At 49.5% G+C, this 22,898-nt stretch overlaps 1 protein-coding gene across 5 annotated transcripts in view; it reads left to right on the forward strand.

Moving 5' to 3' along the window:
- The window catches only part of DNAJC13 (DnaJ heat shock protein family (Hsp40) member C13), a 1,667,846-nt gene that overhangs the window by 1,394,940 nt on the left and 250,008 nt on the right, over positions 1 to 22,898 (forward strand). For all 5 annotated transcript variants that reach the window (XR_014970022.1, XM_085630673.1, XM_085630671.1 and 2 more), the window contains one exon: positions 691 to 733. Coding sequence is in view for 4 of the 5 variants with exons in the window: in XM_085630673.1 (XP_085486799.1) it covers positions 691 to 733 (43 nt within the window). In the remaining variant the exon portion in view is untranslated. The remainder of the gene's footprint in view (positions 1 to 690; positions 734 to 22,898) is intronic.

Below are 22,898 nucleotides of genomic sequence, written 5' to 3' on the forward strand. Positions count from 1 at the left end.
AGTTACATATATATTATTGGTATACTTTGCTTCAGACAGCCCTTTACAGATGGTGGGTGCTGTGTCTCAATGCCACAGCCTGGTAGTACTCAGTATCCCACCTGGCTGCCCTTGTCAAGCAGGCTTGTAGGATTTTTACAAGTTCTAGAAATTACCTTCTTCAGGATCAGAGTGTGCAAGTTGTGTATGTTTTGGTATGCAAACAAATCGTCCATGAATCGAAACATACTGGGTCATTTTAGGCGTCTGAAGTAGCAGAACCTCTGTTATTGGAATTTTTCAACTGCCTAGTTTAAACTTTTTCATTTTTCGCAAGTATGGTCTTTGTGCTTGTCGATAATAATGTGAAGTGAACGTGTTAGAATCTTGCTGTGTAGATTTGTATATCAGTAGCCAACCTAAACAATTGTCATTGTTAGCATTTATGCCATCGCTAGTTTTCTCTTCCTTACTGAAGTATTGATTTTGCTTAAGGGAGCATCGCTTGTGCGTCCAGTTAACAAAGTATTTAACACTTTGACCCATTCACCATTTGCCATGCAGATCTCCTCCTTTAAACATTTATCACTACAAACTGTATTCCTGAATATAGTTGCCTGAAAGGATATTCATGTGGCGAACAGAACCTGCAAACCAGTTTTGCATGATGATCCAGTTTGTTCTTTTTTGTTCTTTTCTCTTGCTTGACAGGCACTTCAAACAACAATCGGACAACCCTGATTTGAATTGGAAGGTAAGAATTGAAGCACTGTTATGTTTTGAACTGGGATTGTTTGATCATCAAGATGGTCATTGACTGCGCTCTACAGCTAGCCCTTGTGTCAATATTTTATGTTCTGATTACATTTTTAATTGTGGTTAATCTTTAGTAAAAATGCTGTAATAACTGCCCGACACATGAGAGTTGGATTGACTATATTGGGGTGTTCAACCCAATATTATTAAAGTCACACCCGGTAGATTCCCTTAGCCTACAGAGGAAATTACCCCTTTTTGGAGAAAAGTGGAAATGGTAATTACTTGCTGTTCTCTGCTCTGTTAAGCAAGGAAGTGTTAGGAGTAAGAGAAATGTATCCGAGACTGTATTATCTGCAGCTGATGATAGATGGTGCCCCACCATGACACCCTAATGTCAGTACACACACTATTATATGATTATTTATCTTTTATTTTGCAGTGTTTGCCTACAAATCATACAAAGACATGGATTTTGTAGTGAACGTGATGCAGCACACATTTGTTAGCTTTATCATTCAAATTGACCACTTTTCTAGGACCTATGCAGTTGCTAATGTTAAAAGCCATCATATTTGCATGTAGTCAGGCCTGTCTTCCATGTAGCATGCTTTATTGTCACATGAAAGCCCTGTCATATACAACAATGTCTAGAGTCAATGAGCTTGATGTAGTACATTCACACAATAGCCATCTACAAATTCAGTAAATGATGTAAAAGTAACCTTCTTCCTGTGAGTCTTGTTGGTGTGGCCTTGCAATAAGGTGAAGTGAGTAAGTGGTTTCCTTGCAGTTTTTATGCGCATGTGATCGCCTTAGACTTTATCACAATAAAACAATAGTGACCCTTGTAGGATTTTGTTATGATAGGCACACAGAAGCTCATAACTACATTTCACTGTATGGATGTGTGCTTGTGGTACTTATTGGTCTCCCTTTAAGATTCACTAAAATAACAGAGATGAATATGGTAATATATTAAACACAGATAAATACACTGTGCAATGCAGATTCATAATGTTTAGTTCTGATGGATGCTTGTACCTCCATATGCCTCACTTTTTGAATTCCATCGGTACCAGACTGGACGCAGAAATTGTCTCCTACAGCTGCTTCCTTGCACCGACAGATGGTGATCTCAGGGTCTGCAGCGGCGTCATGCCATGTCTGAAAGTGCCAACACAAACCTGTATGAAGGTGCCACCCCTGTATGCTGGTGCCAATTAGTTATATTATGTGCCCTTCAACTAGGATGCAGAGCTCAGCTCCTACACATTTCGTTGATCTATAGAGAGTCCCAGAAATCTTCTTACAACATTGTTCTTGGGAAAAATGTCCACCCCAAAGACATTCATCCATGCTTTGCCTGCAGAAACATGATGCAGGTCATGGATCTACTGTACGTCTGCCTTTGGCTCTACGTCTGCCTTTGGTGTTTAAGTTCCAAGCATGACTCCAAATCTTGCAAAACACTAGAAGCAAGGACTTTCCTACTCAAAGTCCTGAGCCCACTCCTAATTTCAGTCTCGGTCCCTGGCCAGGTTGCCGTCCTCCAAGTCGAAATCAAAAGACAGGTCTTGACACACACACAAGAAAGCTGAGTGGGAGTCCACCCCACCCTGCCATGCCTGCTCCAACGAGAGGTTGGCATTCAGCGTTCTTAGTATCCAACTCAGCCGCCATGATCTGACTAATTCCATACTGCAGTTGGAGCTGATGTGCCTTGAATTTCCTGGGTATTGTTGACTCTGCAGCAGGTTTAGGCCTTCAACTAGTCTATGCTGCAACTTTCAGGTAATTCCTGGTTCCGCTGGAGTCTCCGGTTCATTTTCTGATGGTGCAGCTCCCCCAAAAGGCCAACTGATGCAGCTAGGGCCACATCGGCCACTCCTCCACACTTTTACTAAAAGCCTTGCTTAACAAATTACTTACATTCAGTAGGGTTATTTCTGTTCAACGCTCTATAGAAGGGTGAGTGGGAGCAAAGAACACTGGCAGAGTGTTGGATTGCCCAACTGCATGTTTGGATGGCATCAGCAAAATTGCGTTGATGCTGTGCCCATTGGCACTTCAAATTCCAATGCAGAGAATGCATATGCCACCTCACATAGCTGATTAGGAGGGTGAACAGGGCTAACAGGCCCAGAACACTCAGAGCCACTTTGACCACGATACAGAACCTTGCCTCAAACTTCAGGAAGATACCCCGAACATCCTGGACTGATTCCATTGGAGGGAAGGCCCTGAACTCACTGTATACTTGATCACCCCAATGAATGGAAGCTTCTGCGAAGGAATGAGATGGTACTTCAGCTTGTTTACAGTGAACCTGTTTCTAGAGGTGGTCTACAGCTTTCCTCTGGGAGCCCGCCTTAAGCAGCCAGTAGTTGAGGTATGGAAATAACACTATCCCTAAACTCTAAAGATGGGCAGCGACCACCACCGTCACCCTGGGGCATAAAGGGAAGCTGAGCAAACTGGATATGCTTTTGTTCTACCTTAAACCACAGATAATGCCTATGTGACTTCAAGATGTATATATAAAAAAACATCCTACAAGTCAGTGGACATCAACAAGTGTCCTGGGTCAAGGGAAACATGATCTGGGACAGCATGAGCATTTTGAATTTGTCCGTCTGCTGGAAGGCAGTTGGATTTAGGGCCCAGGATTAGATCTTAGCCCCCATCTTTTTCACCAGATGTTCCTGTGGATCACATTGACACATGTCTATGACTGACAGCATTGATACCGAAGACCCTTCACAGGCAGTCCATAGTATACGAGTAAGGCTCCCTGTTTTCCGTTTTTACTGATTTTTACATATAAATACAGACAGAAAACCATTTATTTTCCTGTCTGTATTTATTTTTAAATGTGGATAAAAACGGAAATTGGGTTGTTTTTGAGTGATTCTAAATGAGATCGGTCATGACTGCCAGGCCAATAGCTGTGCATATTGACAGACAAGGAGATTAAAAAAACATAAAGGACATTTAATAAAGAGCCCTAAACAGCAGTAGATTTGCACAACCTTGATACTAATATGTGCATGATTTCTTATACGTGCATATTTTATCACCTGAGTGTGTATATTTATCATTGAATATCTGTCAGGCGTTCCGGCATGAGTGTACGTTAACTGGTTAAATAAATGCAGAAATATACATATTTCAACTTCATTTTTTCACAAAGCCTTAAATAAATATGGATAAATACTGGTAAAATTAGCTAAAAATAAATATGGATAAATACAGATGGAAATGACTAAAATATAAATACCATAAAACCCCGAGCCCTATATATAAGCCTGCACAGTTAACAAGTTTGACCGTATCATGTCCATCAAGTATCATCTGGGCCAGAGAAGTCCCTAAGATTGTCCAGGACTGCCAGCAAGATCTCACTAGCCATGTCTCGAGGTGCATGTATGTAGCAACCCAGCAGCCAAATTGCATTTATGGACTGCAGTGCTAGACTTGCCAAAAGCATCAATCCTTCTGGACTTCCTATCCAGAGGAGTGGTTGGAAATGAGTTTGGATTCATCTTACTGGTGACGGCCTATACAGTAAGACTCTGGTGTGGGGTGGGTCATGAAAAATTTGGATCACCTGACGACGATCGGTAAAAGCATTTAAACAGTACCAAAATAATGGGAGAAAAAATAACCGAGTCACTCAAGAAATCCAACACTAATTAATAAAGCTAAAGCAGATTTTTATATATTTTTGGACCCCATAATGAAAACAAAATATACTGGTGGGTTTCCGGAGATAGAGATTTTACAAGGTATAGTAAATATGCACTTTTTTCTTTTGGATACTTCTGCCTGTGGATTCCTCACCTTTTGAATACCTCCTGCGCCAGCATTCCGCGGAAATTCTTTCCTAGCTATCCCACGTTGATGAGGACGTCCTAGTAGCACGGCTCCACTCGCAACTCCGTATGACATCATCGGAGCGATAAGAAGATCTCGTCGGCGTGCTGACGTCGGTTCCCTCTTATCCGTGCTGTCGACACGTAACGGTTTTTCTAGGGACTCCATTTTCTTTGTGATTACTTTGTTTCCTTGAAGAATTCAAATATGGCTATTTCTAAGAAGTCCGGTTCAAGCCCTGCAGGGAGTATGGCGGTCACATGTCGATAACTGATCACCATGATGATTGCCTTTGGTGCTTATCTTCCGATCACGACATCGAAGGGTGTCAAAGCTGCAGGAAGATGAATCCGAAAGCTCTAAAAGAATGTGAGGCTAACCTTTTTCTGGCCAAAGCCAAAAAGGAGAAGAGGGGTCAAAAGCGTGCGAAGTAGTCTTCTTCTCACACTTCGAGATAAAAAAAACCACGAGAAGTCAAAGAAGAGGCATGGTTCTCAATACCGTTTGTCGAAGAACAAGGCTTAGAGGTCGCCTTCTCCAGCTCAGCGACTTCGGAGGAAAGACTTTGTGTCTCCATCTCCTACTTCTTCTCCACGGGCGTCGCCGATTCAATCTCCGGCTCTTCGACGCCTAAAGGTCTCCGGCTCCCAGTAAGTCTCCAACGCCCAGGCAGTTGTCTCCTGTTCATGTGGCTTCGCCTGTGCAGGCGCTGTCTTCACTGGCTCCGCAAATTCCAGATCAGCCTCAGGTGATACCTGTTCAGGAAGGCACTGATCCATATCCTCCTTTTCCTGGTCCTGGAACGGACCCTACGCATTTTTTAAATGCGATGTTTTGGCATGTTTGCCAGGGTCTCTAATCCAACTGGTGCGCCTTCGGGCCCCGTGGGTCCATGGGCCTTTATTTTGGTGTACCTCACCAGTATGCCCAAGCACCCTTCGTGCCATTCTTGCCGACGACTCCGGCTTGGCATTTTCCGGCACCAAGGTCTTTCACTCCAGTTCCTCGGACTCCTTCGCGCCGCCTAGAATTCGATCGACGCTGAGGTTTGAAACTGAAGGTCCTCTATCGACGTCGCCGGCGCCGCGTCTGATGCTGCCGACACCGATTCTGAAGCAGCACTCTAGGAGGAATGAGTAGAGGCTGCTTGAAGAGGAGGAATATAGACAGGAACAGGAGGGAGGAGAACATTTGAATCGGTGGACGAGTTTGAAGGTTTACAGGAGGCCAGTGGATTGGATACTTGCCCTGAGTATGAACTCTCATCTCCAAAGGCTGGGCTATCAGAGGATGTTGCTCCTTATCATGTTGTAATAAGGAAAGCAGCTGAGTTACTTGATCTGCAGTTACCTTCAGCTGAGGTAAAATCTAACATTCTAACTGAGGTTCTAAATACATCTTCTGCAGTTTCTGAGCCTCTTCTGCCCTTCAATGAGGCCTTGGCAGAACCTATTTTAGAAGTCTGGCAAAAACCTTTGACTGCTCCAGCAGTTTCCAGGTCTATTGTGAGAAGGTACAGGCCAGCTCCTGGGGATACTATGTTTCTTTCATCACATCTGTCACCTCAAAGCTTGGTAGTCCAGTCTTCTTGCTCAAAACAATCTTCTGGTTCCTTCCCTACCATTCCAGGGGATAGGGATTCTACACAAATGGAGCAGGCGGCAAAGAAAGTATTTTCATCTACGAGTATGGCATTAAAATCCACTAATGCTACCTGTTTACTTGGGAGATATATCCATGTTCTTATGGACACTGTCAAACAGCTAGCTCCAAAGCTGCCTGAGGATGATAGGAATAATTTCCTGGAGGCTCTTTCTGACTCTCAGGCTGCGGCCCGTCAAGTTATACAGTCGGGTTTGGACACGGCTGACTTGGTGGCTCGTGTAATGGGGTCTTCTGTAGCAACAAGAAGACAAGCTTGGCTGAGGCCATCTGGATTTTCTCCTGATGTTCAGGAAACCCTGTTGGATTTGCCCTTTGATGGTTCGAGACTGTTTAGCACTAAAGCTGACTCTGCCTCACAACGCTTTAAGGATAGCAGAGCGACTGCAGGATCTCTGGGCCTTCAAACGCAGTCTAGAGGATACGACTAAAAGCGTTATCGTGGATTAGGAAGGGCTGCTTCCTTTCGTGGCCGCCAACAACCTCAACAGAGCCAGCCACAGAATCCTTTGTACAAATCGTACAGGGGTAAAAATAGGGGCCGTCTTAGAGGAGCCGCTCGGCAACAGTCCTCCTCCTCCTCCTCCTCCTCTTCTCCTCCCCCCACCGTTGGTGCCTCAGGAAAGTAGTTCTAGATCCCCATCTTAGAACATGTTGGTCCTGTAGGGGGTCACATGTCCCACTTTCAACAAGATTGGAAATCGATTACTTCAGACCGTTGGGTTTTAAATCTTGTAGAGAATGGGTACATCCTCCCTTTTTTAGAGTTTCCTCCTCCTTACCCTCCTCGCCAGAGTTGGTGTTCAGACGACCACTTGCTGCTTTTGCAGCAGGAGGTTCTTACCTTGTTACAGAAAGGTGCGATGGAGGTGGTTCCAGTGCAGGAAAGGGATCAGGGGTGCTACTTCCGGTATTTCCTGATCCCCAAAAAGGACGGTCATTTGAGGCCAATCTTAGACCTCAGGATTTTGAATCTTTACCTCAGGCAGGAAAAGTTCAAAATCGTGATCTTGGCTCAGGTTCTTCTTGCGCTGCAACAGGAAGACTGGATGGTGCCCATCGATCTGCAGGATGCATATTTTCATCTTCCCATCCTGAAGTCGCATCGGAGGTATCTCCGGTTCACGGTGGGATTGCAACACTACCAGTTTGCGGTTCTTCCGTTTGGTCTGACTTCGGCACCTTGGGTCTTTACAAAGGTGATGGCAGTGGTAGCTGCATATCTCAGAAGGTCAGGGGTTCCTGTTTTACCCTATCTGGACGACTGGCTGTTGAAAGCGGAGTCTCCAGAGTTGGTGTTACACCACTTGCAAGCGACAACGCAACTGTTGTTCAACATGGGTTTCTCAATATATGTACCCAAATCTCACCTGGTGCCTTCTCAGCGCAACCTGTTCATAGGGACAATACTGGAAACTACTGTGTGTCGGGCATACCCGCCTCTGTAGAGGATTCTCTACATACAGGAGATGATTCCTTTAATTCACGATGGAGCGATTGTTCTAGTCCTGAAGGTTCTTCGTCTGCTCGGTCTGTTCGCTTCCTGCATTCTGTTGGTCAGTCATGCACACTGGCACATGGGGGCACTCCAGTGGTGCCTCCGCAGGCAGTGGTATCAACACAACGGAGATCTCAGGGAGAAGGTCAGAATCTCCAGAGAGGATGCAGCGGAGCTGACTTGGTGGGGTGTGCAGGGCAACCTGTCTCAGGGAAAGCCTTTTCAGCCTCCTCCGCCAGTGGCCACAGTGATCACGGATGCCTCCACTCTAGGGTGGGGTGCTCATCTGCGGGATCTGGAGGTCAAAGGTCGTTGGTCTCCAGAGGAAAGGTTGCTTCACATCAACCTACTGGAATTGCGGGCGATACGTTTGGCACTAAAAGCTTTCCTTCCTTCCCTTCGCGGTCAGTCAGTTCAGGTCCTGACAGACAACACTACCGCGATGTGGTACATCAACAAACCGGGAGATGTAGGGTCATATCGCCTCTGTCGAGAGGCTCTGCAACTCTGGTCCTGGGCTCAGGGCCTTCAGATTTGTGTGTTTGCAAATCATCTTGCCGGTGTGCTGAATGTTCGTGTGGACAGTCTCAGTCTGCGTTACTCGGCCGATCACGAGTAGCAACTTCATCCGGAGGTGGTCTGTCGCATCTTCGAGATGTGGGGGTTTCCTCAGTTGGACCTATTTGCCACTCACAAGAACGTGCACTGCCTGTTGTTCTGCAGTCTCCAGTATCCGATGCAGGGAGCTCTGGGGGACGCGTTTCAGTTGGATGGGAGTTCGCAACTCCTTTACGCATTTCCTCCCATACCCTTGATTCTTTAGGTTCTTAGGAAGATTCGCCAAGACCGGGCCCAAGTCATACTGATCAACCCGGATTGGCCAAGAAGGGTGAGGTACACAGATCTTCTTCACCTCGAATCGCACACTCCACTCTATCTCCCTCTCAGGGCAGACCTCCTCTTGCAGGGGCAGGTTCTACACCCCCACTTACAGAGCCTGCACTTTCATGCCTGGAGATTGAACGGGGTAACCTGAGTTCCTTCTCTCTCCCACCGGATGTAGTGGATGTCATTTCATCTTCCAGAAGGCACTCCACCAAATCTGTGTATTCCTCCAGGTGGTCCATATTTGTTAAGTGGTGTGGAGAGAGGACCATTGATCCTTTAAAGGCTCGTTTGTCTGACGTAGTGAGTTTCTCTCTTTTCTTAGCCCAGCAGGGTTGTGCTGTGGCTACGGTTAAAGGTTTTTTGTCGGCTTTATCAGCTTTTATTTGTTTGCCGGATCAGCCGTCTTTATTCAAATCTCCTGTAGTTATGAGGTTCATTAAGGGCCTTACAAATAAGTTTCCTCCCACTCCTTTCATTATGCCTCAGTGGGATTTAAATCTTGTTCTTACCTTTTTAATGGGTTCACCATTTGAGCCTCTTCATTGTTGTCCGTTGAGGCTTCTCTCTTTTAAAACGGTTTTCTTGATTGCCATTACCTCGGCTAGGAGGGTAAGGGAGCTTCAGGCTCTTAGCTCTAAACCTCCATTCTTGACCATTCATGCAGATAAGTTGGTTTTAAGGACCAGGGCGGCTTTCCTTCCTAAGGTGGTTACTCCTTTCCATTTGGGACAGTCCGTTACCTTACCTTCCTTCTATCCTCCCCCTCACCCTTCCAAGGAGGAGGAGAGACTTCATCGTTTGGTCCCTTAGAGAGCTGTCAGCTTTTATTTGGACAGAACAAAGGATCTGAGACTGGACGAACAGCTCTTTGTGGGCTACGTTGGGCGAATTAAAGTCAAGGCTGTGCAAAAGTGGACTCTCTCCAGGTGGATCATCTTGTGCATCAAGATTTGCTACGCCTTGGCCAAGAAGGACCCTCCTGAAGGTATCAGAGCTCATTCTACCAGAGCTAAGTTATCTTCTTCTGCTTAGGCTAGAGGTGTTCCTGTTATTGATATTTGTAAAGCAGCAACGTGGGCCTCCCTCCATACTTTTGCAAAGCATTACTGCTTGGATCCGGGGGTTAGGAGGGATGGCCATTTTGCTTATTCTGTTTTACAAGAATCTTTGGTCTAGTCAGGTAGACACCCTCCTCCGGGAGAGGTACGGCTTTAGGATTCTATTCAAAAGGTGAGGAATCCACAGGCAGAAGTATCCATCAGAAGAACAAGTTACTTACCTTCGTTAACGCTTTTTCTGGTGGATACGGTATCTGCCTGTGGATTCCTCACTGTCCCACCCATCTCTCCGTTGTCAGGAATGTTTTTAATATGTCTTTTTCATGCTTATTTTTTAAATGTGGGAAAAGCTTGGTAAGTTGCCCTTTTTCCATCATTTTATTGGTTATGTATTTGTAGATATATATTTAGTATACTGTGTATACATGTGAAAATGTGTCGGTCCGCCCTTTTGCCCCGGTGGCACGGAAAAAATGGGTGGAACTGACGTCAGCACGCCAACGAGGTCTTCTTATGGCTCTGATTACGTCATACGGAGTCGGGAGCAGAGCCGTGCTACAATGACGTCCTCGTCAAAGTGGGAGAGCTAGGAAAGAATTTCCGCTGAATGCTGGCGCAGGGGGTATTCAAAAGGTGAGGAATCCACAGGCAGATACTGTATCCACCAGAAAAAGCGTTACCGAAGGTAAGTAACTTGTTCTTCTCAACCGCTAACACCCATTGGCAAATTCAACAAATTTTACACTTGGAGACATTTGGATTAAAAAACTTTGGCTCGTTGTATTGGGGTCGGTTCGAGTTACTTTGGGCAACCAACTCCGGCAGGGAGCCAGTCATGGGGACCTTTAATGTCATCAGAAATCGTTAACTTCGCAGGGGAAGTAGTTCCAAGCACTTTTTTTTTTTTTTTTTTTTTGAAAAACCTTTATTGACATTTCAACCAATAACAAGTATGGGCCTACAACCCCCGGGGCCGGCCGCTAAGCAGTCAGAGTAACAGAAATCAATATTCATCACAGGCAGCACCTCGGGGAGCAGAATCTCCATGCTAGTATACTCTCGGCCACTGAACAGCCCAAGTAGGAGACCAGGATACAAAAGGTTTTCATTTTATAATAAGAGAGGATGGAAGGATCAGGTGCCAAACAGTTTCCCAGCAGCAGAAAATGGCAGGCAGAATAATAAACATCAACAATAAACAGCAATTTATCTAATCAATGGCGCTGAAACAGGAAGTTCAGGATGTGGAGGAATATCACGGCCATTTGCGCCTGCAGTCCCCTGCCCTAAAACCCAGAAAACACCACGGAAATTGTGGCACACATGAAAACGCAGTGATTAACAACGAAAGAGTTCTACCATGCTGATCCCAGAAAAGAAAGACAACGAAGAATAAGAGAAGAAAAAGGAGGCCATGGAAAAAAAAGGGGGGTTTAAAGACTAAAGGATCCCCTCCCCCAACCCCCCACCCTGCACCTCTGCAGATGAGTACGGCCCCCCCCCCCCCCAGCAGTGTGCCTGTCGCCCCGGAGCCAGACCCGAAATATAGAAGAAACAGAGAAAGAGGAGTAAGGAAAGAAACCCCACCAGACGGGGGGGTAGAGAAAATATTAATAAACTGGAGGAGGGCCTTCAAAACATGCCCCCGGCTTCTCCCTCCCGCACAATATGTTTTTCCCCAAAGCAAACAATAAGCAACACAAAATCGATCATGTCAAAGAAAAATGGGGAGCATTATGCGCCTATTACACTAACAGTTATGCAGTGAGAGCACGCAACCCCTGAGCCCGCCCGCCTATTAGATGACCACCTCTGAAGGATCAGCCTTATCCTTGGCCACTCTTTGCGAATCTACCCATGCATACCCATCGACCCAGTGCCATGTCCAATGTTACCAAGAAGAGGAGCGTCCAAAAAAGAACAGGAAGCGACACACACAGGTAGGGTGGAAGTCTCTGAATACCAACACAGTCAGCAGTATGGAGGGTCGTCTTTCCCAGTGCTGCCCCAGGATCTGCACTGCACACAGGGTCCAAGAAGGCGGAATCAGCCAGAGCAGGCGACCGTTGCTTGGATATTGCCTGGGTCGCCGGAGGCCGCGCACGGGACAAGGCCACCACCCCCCACTCAGGTCCAAGACCTCCGGAACAGACCAGACCCACAGCCAGCCGATCACACGTTAGTATACTGTCCGGAGTTTCCAGCTGGTCACTATTCACAGGGGCGGCCACGACACTGTCCTCCTGTGTGCAGTGTAGGAAGTCCCTGTGTACCTGGGGACAGGCAGGCAGCAACCGTTCCGACGCTGATGCCACCCCATCAAGCTTACTCCCCAATACCCAGGCGCCGTGAACCAAGGTGGAATGAAGGGCACCGAGAGCCTCGAGAAGATCACCATACCCCAGCACAGCTCTCGGCGCTCGCTCCGCTACGCTCCTCATAGTCGCACACTTCCAATCGTGCTGCGACCCAGCGTACAGGATGGTAGACTTCGTCCTGTCAAGATGGCCGCCGGGTAGGTCCAATCCAGATTGGGACCAGGACTCAGGGACAAGCGCCTCAGGTTCCATGTCACTGGAAACAGGGTTTCGGGGGCAGGCAAAAAATATATCCGGTGTGTGGTCCCGGGCAACAGTCATCCCCACCACGGACCTGCGCCCGCGAAAATCCGGGAGCAGCCCGCAAGAATCAGGGCGAGTTACGGGCGGCGGCCGGGCAGCTCACCGGCGAAGGCTGAGTCAATCACCGGAGAATCTTGGATTAGCCACCTCGGGCATGCACTCGTTCCGCTACGCTTAGTGGTAGGAACGACCACGGCGAAATGTAGGCCGATATTCGCACCGCTCCGGTAGTCCGACTCCACCCAGTCACCGAAGGCCGCTGTTGTTGAACTGCCGCCCGGCCATGTTGTCCACTCGAGGTCCCGGTTCCAGGGTTGCACAGGCCGCAAACTTCAAATGGTCGTTTCTCCGGCGATACCGCCGCCAGAAACTTCGGAGTCACACGGTCGGTTGCCGCTCTCATTCACCAACACGGGCATATAGCGCAGGCTAAGGATCTCATGCAGGATATCTGTGCGGGACGCTGAGGTTCACGGAGCCGGGAGCCTACGCTGCCGTCCCGGTCGCCATCTTGGCTCCTCCCCCAGTTCCAAGCACTTTTATCCTTTCTTCTAATAGAAGTGGTCCTGATGTAAGGAATAAAGGATGCTAAATATGCTCAGTGATGCTGTGGATGCGATGCGGTTGACAGGAGTGGGGTGACTTCCTGCAGCTATCGTGCTATCCACGGGCGGAGGCTGTTCTGACCATGGGGGTCACTCCTTGGAAGTCCTCTCGTTCCTGGTATAAGTCCAGTTGCCAGTGGGCTTCCAGTCCTCCATTATCGCTGTCATAGCCAAATCGTTCGCTGGGTGATAACTCGTCTTCCAGAAGACCAAGCTGCACTCTGGCGACTCTCCCAGGTCCAGCAGACTTGGTGCAACTTCGAGTGTCAGGTTCTTGTCTCTAGTGCTGCACGGCAGGGGTTGGCAGCGGTGTGAAAATTCGGGGATACCAACTTGTCCTAGCAAGCTTCTTCAACTGTTGTAGCCCTGTGCTGCGGACAGGAGGTCAGACAACTGACTCTGGAGTCTCTTGCTTCTGCTGGGATCCGAAGATGACTCCTCCATGAACAGGGCACAGCAGGCCCAGTCCTTTCTCCTTTGCTAGCCACCAAATTCAGCAGGTACAGTCCACACTGGTGCAGCGTCTCTTAGCTGGGTCCTTGGTGCAGCAGGGCAGTCCTTCCTCAGGCTGTCTTCCAGTCAAAATTCAAGTTCAGTGTACCAGGTGTGCCTTTCTTATGCCCCGAAAATACCCTCCGGGTAGGATGCGGTTGGTGGTCAATGGGCTACCCAGTTACCTTCTTCCTGATGACCACTTCCTGCAAAGTGTGGCATCTGGCTATTCCAAGATGCACCATTCTGCCCACTCTCAACATGGCAGAAACCCTCTTTGTGTCCAGAGCGCTCCTTGCCCAACCCAGAGGTATGGCTACCAAGGGGGCTACATGCCCCTGAAAAAACGGTTTTGCAACTGGTTTCCCTTTCCCAGTGCCTAGTACCAGCCTGTCAACCTAGGCAATTGAGCAGCCTCTCTCCCAAGTGTTTCCCATTTGCCCTTTATAGGTAGATTCTCCTTTGAAGCTTACCTTTTGGGCCAGCACTGTGTCACTTCCTGCATGAAGGAGGTAACATCTTTATTGTGCAGGCCTCTATTGTATCCTTTCTTGGGAGTCATTAGAATTTCTCCCCTGGAGGGCAGAAAGCTGTCTTGGGGCAGACCCCATCTTCAGCTGTTAAGGCACAGGAGACTAAAGGCAGCAAAATGACACCTTTGTAAAAGCTGCACACTGCAACACGTTACATTAATTTGTACTTGAGAATCAAGTCGAGCTTAATGTAAAAAGTTTTTTGATACTTTAGAGTTTTATCTTTGGTAACACTGTACTCGCCAATGGGGCGACCAAGTCTTTTTCCAGTAAAAACAACAGTTTCTCGTTTTTACTGTTATAACATGTAAATACATGTTCTGCCTATGAAATATGCTGCACCCACCATCGGTAGGCTCAGTAGGCCTGCCTTAGTGGTGGTTTACACATATTGCAGGGGGAGGCTTGCTTTGCCATTGCTTTAACTGTCGAAAACTGCTCTTCTAGTCTGGGATGGCAGACTGGGAGACTAATTTTACCAGTGTCAATCCCAGGCCGGCTCAACCAGTGCTACAATCCCTAGGGTGACTCTCTAACTTACATGCCCTGGGTACCCTTGGTAACCTGTGCTAAGGACTTATCGGTAAGGTAGCTTATGTCAGTGGGGTATACGCTAATTTAGCATACATTTTTTACCGTCGGGCACTGGCACTGAGAGCTGGTTAGCAGGCTTAAGTGCACTCTTAAGTGAACTTGAATATGACCATACAAAAAGAGGCATTTCCTGACACCACCTTTGGGTTATCCATCAACAAACCAAGGTCCCGTCTCCAGACATTGAAAAGGATTCCCTTTAAAGGGACTATTCTGGACACTGTAGCTTTCAAAGTCTTTCCATCACTGCAGTGACTCCAGAACATTCCCTTATATGATCCCAGTGGTTAAAGTTCAGTTCTATGTTCCAGCACAGATAGCTCTGATGTTTTTTAGTCTCCTGACCTTGTGCATCCTGCTGGTGCCCCATGTATTTTGTCACATGAAGAAGCTGCATTGAAGCCTCTCCCTTCAGTGACTGCAGCAGTGGGGGTATCGCTCAAACAACATCCATACTTCGAACAAGACAGTCTAGGAACTTAAATGGTAAATGATGCAAGTCAAATTGACATGTGGCAGACCCGTTTCTCTTCCCCATGGAGAGCTAAAAGTGGTGACAAATGTATAATCTCTGGGCTGGGGAGATCACCTGGAGGAGATGGAGTTCAAAGTTTTCTGGGCACCACTGAAGCAGAAGTACCATATAAGCCTCCTGAAGGTGCATGCCACCCAGCTGGCCCTCGTACCCTTTCTACCTTCCATCAGGTGCAAACCGTTTCAAGTTTTGATGGATAACGCAGCCACTTTGTAGTACTGTAACAGGGCAGACTAAGGTCATGTTTACTGTGCCACGTGGCGCTTAGGCTCTAGCGAGGTAGACTTTCAAGAGATTACCCCAAAGGGATGTCACCTAGTGTGCTCCCTCAGCACCAGGACGGACAAGCTCAGCGGATGTCTTCTAGCTGACCACTGGAGGTTTCAAAGTGTATTCGCCCAATGTAATGTGCCTTTGATGGATGTTTTGGCCACCTCCCACAATGTTCAGTGTTGAGCATTTTGCGCCTTGGAGTGTCTCGGATACATTTCGCCTTCTGTGGGACTCCGATCTCTTTTATGTGTTTCTGCCTCTTTCGATGCTTCCCCAATTTCTGAAGAAGGTCATGAGGGACCAGGCTCAGCTTATCTTGATAGACTCATACTGGGCTCGAAGGATCTGGTACTCCAAATTGTGGAATCTGTGTATCTGCAAGATGCTCCAGCTGCATGTTTGGGAGTACCTGCTATGCCACCAGGGCATGGTTCTTCATCCAAATCTCCAACACCTTCATTTGTGGAGATTGAGCAGAATCCCCTGAGTGGTTTAGATCTGCCTGCAGAAGTAGTGGTGTGAAATTTAGCCATGTATCGCCCCTCTACCAAATGGGTCTATCCTGGCTGGTGAAGTGTGAGGTTTAGGGTGAGCCCCTTAGGTCACTCCACTTCTGAGTAAGCCCAGCAAGGTCTTTCTGTGATTACTGCTAAAGGCTATTTTTTGGCCCTTTCAGCCTTTCTATGGCTAACCAATCAGCCCTCTGTGTTTAAGTCATCGGTTGTGAAGCATTTTATGAGAAGGCTTACATATACGTTCCTTTTGATGCTCATTTTAATGCCACTGTCTGACCTTAATTTGATCCTTACATTCTTGATGTGCTGAACCTCTAAACCAATACCCAGCTGTTCTTTGGGGTTGCTTACCCTTAAGACATTGTTCCTCATCAGCAAAGACTTCTGCATGCAGCGCCTGCTAGCTACATGTGCTGTCAAATGCAGTTTGTTAGACCGGGTTCACCCACTCACTCCTACTCCACTGAGATAGGACGTGAGCCCCTACACCCCTCTCACTACTCTGGGACCTAGCTGGGCTACTCTGTGCCTCTTCCCCCATACTGGACTGGAAGCTACTTGAGTCGCTACCGTTGGAAGTACTCTCCCATTCCTCATCAGAACTCGGGACCCCTTCCCAACGGTCTGCTTTCTTTGCCAGAGTCCAAGGATCCAAGGCGTCCCAACCCGGGATAAAAACTACTGAATAGCTGCTCTTTGATAACCAGAGCATACAGTCGGTCAAAATCCCGTTTCGTGTTTACCCTTACCCAATCATCCAGTGCATCCTCACATTCACCCACAAACGTGTCCCAAGACTGGTGAGACAGCTTCCTACTGCCCCTGAATTTCAACCTATTCTCCTCTTCTTGGAAAACAGGTACCAGACTGGGTGAACTGGGAATGGGACGTCCTGCACTGGACTCTATTTCGCTGCCACCACTGGACTCTACCCTCCCTGGGGAGCCCAGACAACTACAACTGCGCTCCGGGGACAACTTACCCTCCAGAGCTAATTTCTCTGTGACAAAGGCCCGCTCAGCCTCCGCCATCTGTTTCTGAGCTAAGACCCTCTCGGTCTCCAGCTTTTTCTCCTCCACACCCAGCTGCGCCATCTCCTTGGCATGCTCTAACCTGAGCTTCTCCATGGCCAGCTGATGCTCCCTTTCTTCCCTCCTATCTACCCACTCTTCTGGGGACAGGGAAAGGGATGGGGTGCTGCTCCTGACACTGGACCCACCAAGGGACTCCCTATCTATGGGGTCTTCGCTATCTACTGGTGTCCCTGTCAGGTCTGTTTCTTCCTCCTCTTCAGATTCCTCAGGGCTCCCCTCAGACCCACCACCCTCTTGGCGTGCGGCCCGGGCCCTATCTTCCTCACTGCGCTCACGCTCCCATTCATCCTTTTGCCATAGGATCAGGTTGTCCCTCAGTTTAGACTGGGTGTCTGACTCACCCACCTCTGTCTCTCTCTTCACAGAACCTGACCAACTCTAACATACTGTATCTAAACAGACCACAGAAATTTAAAGCTGGCTCCATTTTGGCGGACGTTCTCGAGAAAAGTTCAACACAGGGAACCTAGGGGTCTGAGCTTAACACAGGAGTACACAATTCACAAAGGGTTCAGCAAGCTCTCTATCCCAGAGAACTCACACTCACTTGTCTAGTGCCACACACCCTTCATCCACACACAACCCCCCCCCCCCCTCGGACTGGTAAGGCAGTTTCTACCACCCCCGATTCCTCAACCTGACCACAAGTGACACAGGTACCAAACTCTGGGCGCAGGGCGGGGGACAAATGTACTGGACACTATTATGCTGCCACCACTGGATCCCACCCTCTGGTGAATCCAGGAAACACAATGCACTTAGGGGGATGATCTACCCTCCCGAGCTAGGGACACCTAACTCACAGTGCACAAGAAACACATTTCCAAAGAAATTACATTTAAAAGCAACCTTAGAACAATAATCCCTATACCATGTGACTATCTAAATGCAGAGTTTTGTGGTGCAGCCAGTTGCTGCTGCGGTACAGCACAAACGCAAGTCCAAATCCCACCGCTGCCACCAATGTTAGAAATGGGATTTCTGGTTGGCTAGGGCTTGCGCCAAAGCCAGGCAGAAACCACCACTCTAGTCAGGGCTGGGGAGTTACACGCCAAAGATAACCCCTGCTCACCCCCTTGGTAGCTTGGCACGAGCAGTCATGCTTATCCCGGAGGCGATGTGTAAAGCGTTTGCGCGCGCACCCAGCAACCACACCCAAGGCCCACCACAAAAGAAACTCCACACAAGGTATTATATAAAAATAGTCTTTGTATTATACCAAAACACATTAGATAAAAACACACACTCTACAATGTGCCAACAGGCACGGGCAGAATTTACAAGGGATTATATGTACAGGGACAGGGCCACGTGGACCACTGTCAGGAATTAGCACTTTTAGAACTTAGCACTTAGCACATAGGATAGAAAATTACTGTAGCGCAAAATAACACATGTAGCACACAACCAGTAACTACTGGTAACAGGTAAGTACCACCTACGCAACCCTAACCACCTTAGGAGAATATCGCGCAGGGAACCAGGACCTCACTAGCACGACCTGTACTAGGAGAAAACAACCACCTAAGTATCACAATACCTGTAGGGGTATAAGCACATTACACATGACGCATAAAACACATTCAGAGGTGTAAACACAAGGCACATGACGCATAAAAACACATTCAGAGGTGCAGGTTAGGAACAATAGCGCAAAACTCACATTAGCCACCACTTGTGGCAGTCCCTAGGCCAACTGGCCTTGTCGGGGCTAGGACGCCCTGTGTCCAGCAAAGTCAGGGGAAGACTGCGCAGGAGGCGCAGTCCAAAACGCAGAGGGCCACAACCTAAACGTTGCAGCTGCCCACTAAGTGCTGGGCAGCTGGGAAAATGAACCTGGCACCGGCGTGCCTCCTGGGCCCTCTCTGGGCTCGGGGATGCCCTACGACAATGGGGGAGCCTCGTGGGCTCAAAACAACTAGAAATGCCCCCTAGAGCCTCCTAGGCTCTGAGAGAATGCGCCTTTTTGGAGCCTCGTGGGCTCTGAAAACAAGAATGCCCCCGAGTTGCTGGAGCCTCACGGGGCTCTGAAAACAAGAATGCCCCCGAGTTGCTGCTCCCTTTGTCAGAGGGAGGGGGCCTCGTTGGAGCGGCCCACTGCCAAGCGGGGCCGCTCTGGAATGAATGCCGGCAGGACCCACCCCGAGCCCTCTCCTTACCGGGCTCCTCCCTCGGCGGAAGTGAAATGCGGGCCGGACCCCCCCTCGGAGCCCTCACTCACCGGGCTCGTCGGGGAAGGCTCTTTCCTCGGCTGGCAGCACTTCGGGAGCGCGGGGTAGGCTCCCGCCCGCTCCCGCTTGCACCTTCTTTTGGCGGTGTTCCTTTTCTCGGCGCGGGGATTTCCTCGACCTCACGGGAGCCCCGCGTCAGTCAGCACGGACTTCCGGCTTCAGTGCAGGAGCGCGGGGTAGGCTCCCGTCCGCTTCCTGCTTTCTGTCACGTCCCGCCCACGTCCCAACAAGGGCCGCCTGACTTCCTGGATGTCCCGGCCCAGGCTGCAGCGGTGATTTTTCTGGCAGTAAGAGGGGTGGGCTCCCTCGGTATAAGCAATATACGGCGGGTTGGGCACCCGCCGTATGAATAATTAAATAAGCGGGGTAGGCACCCGCCAACGAGCGCCACAATGCGGCCCTCCAGGCAGGAAGGCAGTCCTAAGTGGCGGTTCCTCCTGGCCTCCAGCAGCAGCAGCCCCCCTCAGCTTGGATCCTGGAAGAGAACAAATTGCAAGGGGACACAGCCCCTTCTTATACACCTTTTCCCTTTGTTCTTGGTTCAGGGTGAGGGGGAAAACCAGTCGCAGCTGGTTGGGGAGCACCCTTGATATGCTCAGCCCCTCACTCTATTCACTGGCAGGGCTAGGGTCATCAGTCGCAACCACAGGGGGCGGAGCCAGCATTGTGTGGGGAAAGCCCTGCCCTATTCAGGTCCAAGGTGCACTCCTCCCCAGCCATCCGCATGCTAATCTCACACTCACCACTGGGGCAGACCCACCCAGACTCCTGGAGCCAGGCTCACCAGCCAGCTCCAGCCAATCACACGCCAGACACATTTTACTCTAATATGCCAACTCCTAGAAGTGGCACTTCCGCACATGACATAATCACGCATTATACATCATTGCGAAGCATTCGATCACACGAGTCCGCACATCCCACGCATCAGGAACTACCAGGGACACATACATTCCCCATGCATTCCTATGGGAGGGCAGGCCTATCTCACCACATGCACTCAGAGTGCGCACGCACTTTACTCTGGGACACAGGGGAAGTGCGCAGAAACCAAAAATCACTAACACAAGTCACAGTTAAAAAGCAAAAAGTTTCAGGGGTGAACTTGCCAGAAGGGCGAAGTCCAACACAGTTGCTGTATACCACCTTTTTCCTGGATATGGTAATGCCCAGGACTAGTTCATCCTTTCGTTCAAAAGTTGTTTCACTCTTCCATGTAGGGCAGTCCATCCTCGTCCATGCTTTCTTTACTCTACCACATCTGGCTAACGAGGAATGGCCTCATCGGTTGGATCCAAAACAATCCCTTATTTTCTATATAGATCAGATTAAACCAACTCTTTATCAGATTTATCAGTGGAAAGGAGGGAGGGGCAGTTCAGAAAGGACCTTACATTGATGTATCATCTCCTGTAGCAAGACCAGAGCCAAGGCAGCCACTACAGCTTTGGCTAGGGAACTTCCGTTAATGGACATCTGCCAGTACGCTACATGGCCATATGTCCTCACCTTTGCTAGGCACTATTGTTTTAATTCTCAGGTCCACAGGGCCATTATGCCCATTTGCGCCCACAGAATTTCTTGGGTGTAAAGCGCACTTAGCAGACCCCAGCACCTTTTGGGGGTACTGCTTATGCATATTTACGAAAGGTGACGATTCTGCAGTTAGAAGTATCTGTCAGAAGTTTACCTTTAGTAAACCTCTGTGGATACTCTAACTATAGAATCCTCACTGATCCACGCTAGTCCCCGATCTGTGAAATGGATGTCTGATAGGTCATATGGTCCCATTTTAGATTCAGCATTCTATTTACTGCTTTGTCTGTTTCTCTGAATCTGTAGCTGCAGAAGTTATCTTGGTGAAAATGACAGTGTGTGAAAGGGGCACTTATCTCTGCTTCGTCACTTCTGCAGGCAGGTCTGAGGCTGCCATGAGATATTTTCAGGAAGAAAATGATGGATCCAGTCTGGCACCTTTGCCTACATCTAACCTAAGAAATAGTTTGTCAGGCTTCTCTAGGGCAATCCGAAGCATGTGTTAATGGGCTTGCCATGGATAAAACCAATGTAATATTTTTAAACTAAACTATCTGAAAGAAACATGTTAGTTAGATTCCTCACCTTAGAATATCCCAGGCATCAGGCTGGATCCGGAAAGATTTTTCGTCAGCAATACACCTTGCGCGTCGCTAGGCGTCGTCCGCGGCTCCACGTCCGTCGTCGGCGTCGTGCGCCGGGATGACGTCGTCGGAGTACTTAGATGCCACCCTCGCGCGCTGACGTCGGTTCTTTTTTCCGCGGCAGACAGCGCTGATCCGGGAAGAGCTTACCCCTCAGGTCTACTTGTCGACTCGACTCTGGTGCCGGTAGGACGCCTGGGTTTTAAGTCTGTGACTCCTGTCATCGACTGATGTAGGTGACGGACCACCATCACCGGTGCCTTTACTGCCCGGGGGCCGACCACGATGCGGAGTCGTGCCTCGACTGTCAGGCCTTGACCTCGAAGGCTAGGCGGGAGCGGTCCCGTAAGCTTCTCGAGCTTCGCCACTCTACTCCACGCCGTTCACGGTCCCGGTCCAGGAGGAGGTCGAAGGACCGGTCGCGTAGCCACAGCCACCATCACCGCTCGTCTGGTTCGAAGTCTTCGGGTAAGTCGAAGCACGCTAAGAAGTCCAAGAGGCGACACCGCTCTTCGGACTCCCCTTGCTGGTCGCGCGACTCGGTTGAGGGTCAGGGTGGTCGCACCCCCGCGGCTCCGTTGGAGCCGCAGGAGCCGCGTCCGTCCCCATACCCGCCGGTCCCTGGGACTGACGCAACTCCGGCGGAGATCAGTGCCTTCCTCTCGGCCATGAGGTGCCTGGCTGCGCCGTCGATGCCTACCGGCGCGCCTTCGGGCCCCGCGGGCTGGACTGGGCGACCTCGCGAGCCGGCGGCTCCGGCCCCAGCGCCGTCGTCGACTTCGGTCCCGATGCTGCAGGTCCCCGAGGGATCCAGGCCTGGATCTCTGCCGGCGCCAGTTGACCTCACGGCGCCTCCTCCGCTGACACCGGTTCCACCTCCGGTGCCGTCTCCGGACAACGCCGTACCCCGGTTCAGTCCGGGCCCGGTGCAGGTGCGGCGCCACCCGACGCCGCATCCGACGCCGATGGGTGACCACTTCATCTACCGCCCGGCTCCGGTTATTCCCCCCGGTTTATCAGGAATTGGATGACGGGGGCGACTGGGAGGGGTCTGAGGACCCTATGGCCATACAGGACAATTTATCACAGGACTGGGCAGACGAGCTGGGGGATGCCAGTGGTCTGGACACCTCCCCGGACACTGGTTTCATCTCTCCTCCGACTGTGGCTTCGGAGGAAGGTGCTGCTTTTTCCGTGGTGCTGCGCAAGGCGGCCGAAGCCCTTGGGCTGGAGTTGCCTGCTGTGGCCGTGAGGACTAACCTCCTCACTGAAGTGCTTCAACCGTCGGCAAGCTCCTCGGAGCCTCTGCTGCAGTTCAATGAGGCACTAGTGGACGTTCTGCAGGGCACCTGGTCCAAGCCCTCCACAGTACCTCCTGTGGATCGGAATGTGGCCCGGCGCCACCGCCCTGCTCCGGGCGACCCCAGTTTTCTGTCCCAACACCCCACGCCCGAGAGTCTGGTTATCCAGGCCTCTACTTCCCAATCCTCCTTACCGTCCGCTCCTCC

The sequence above is a fragment of the Triturus cristatus genome, chromosome 10 (assembly GCF_964204655.1).
Source record: "Triturus cristatus chromosome 10, aTriCri1.1, whole genome shotgun sequence".
Classification (NCBI taxonomy): domain Eukaryota; kingdom Metazoa; phylum Chordata; class Amphibia; order Caudata; family Salamandridae; genus Triturus; species Triturus cristatus.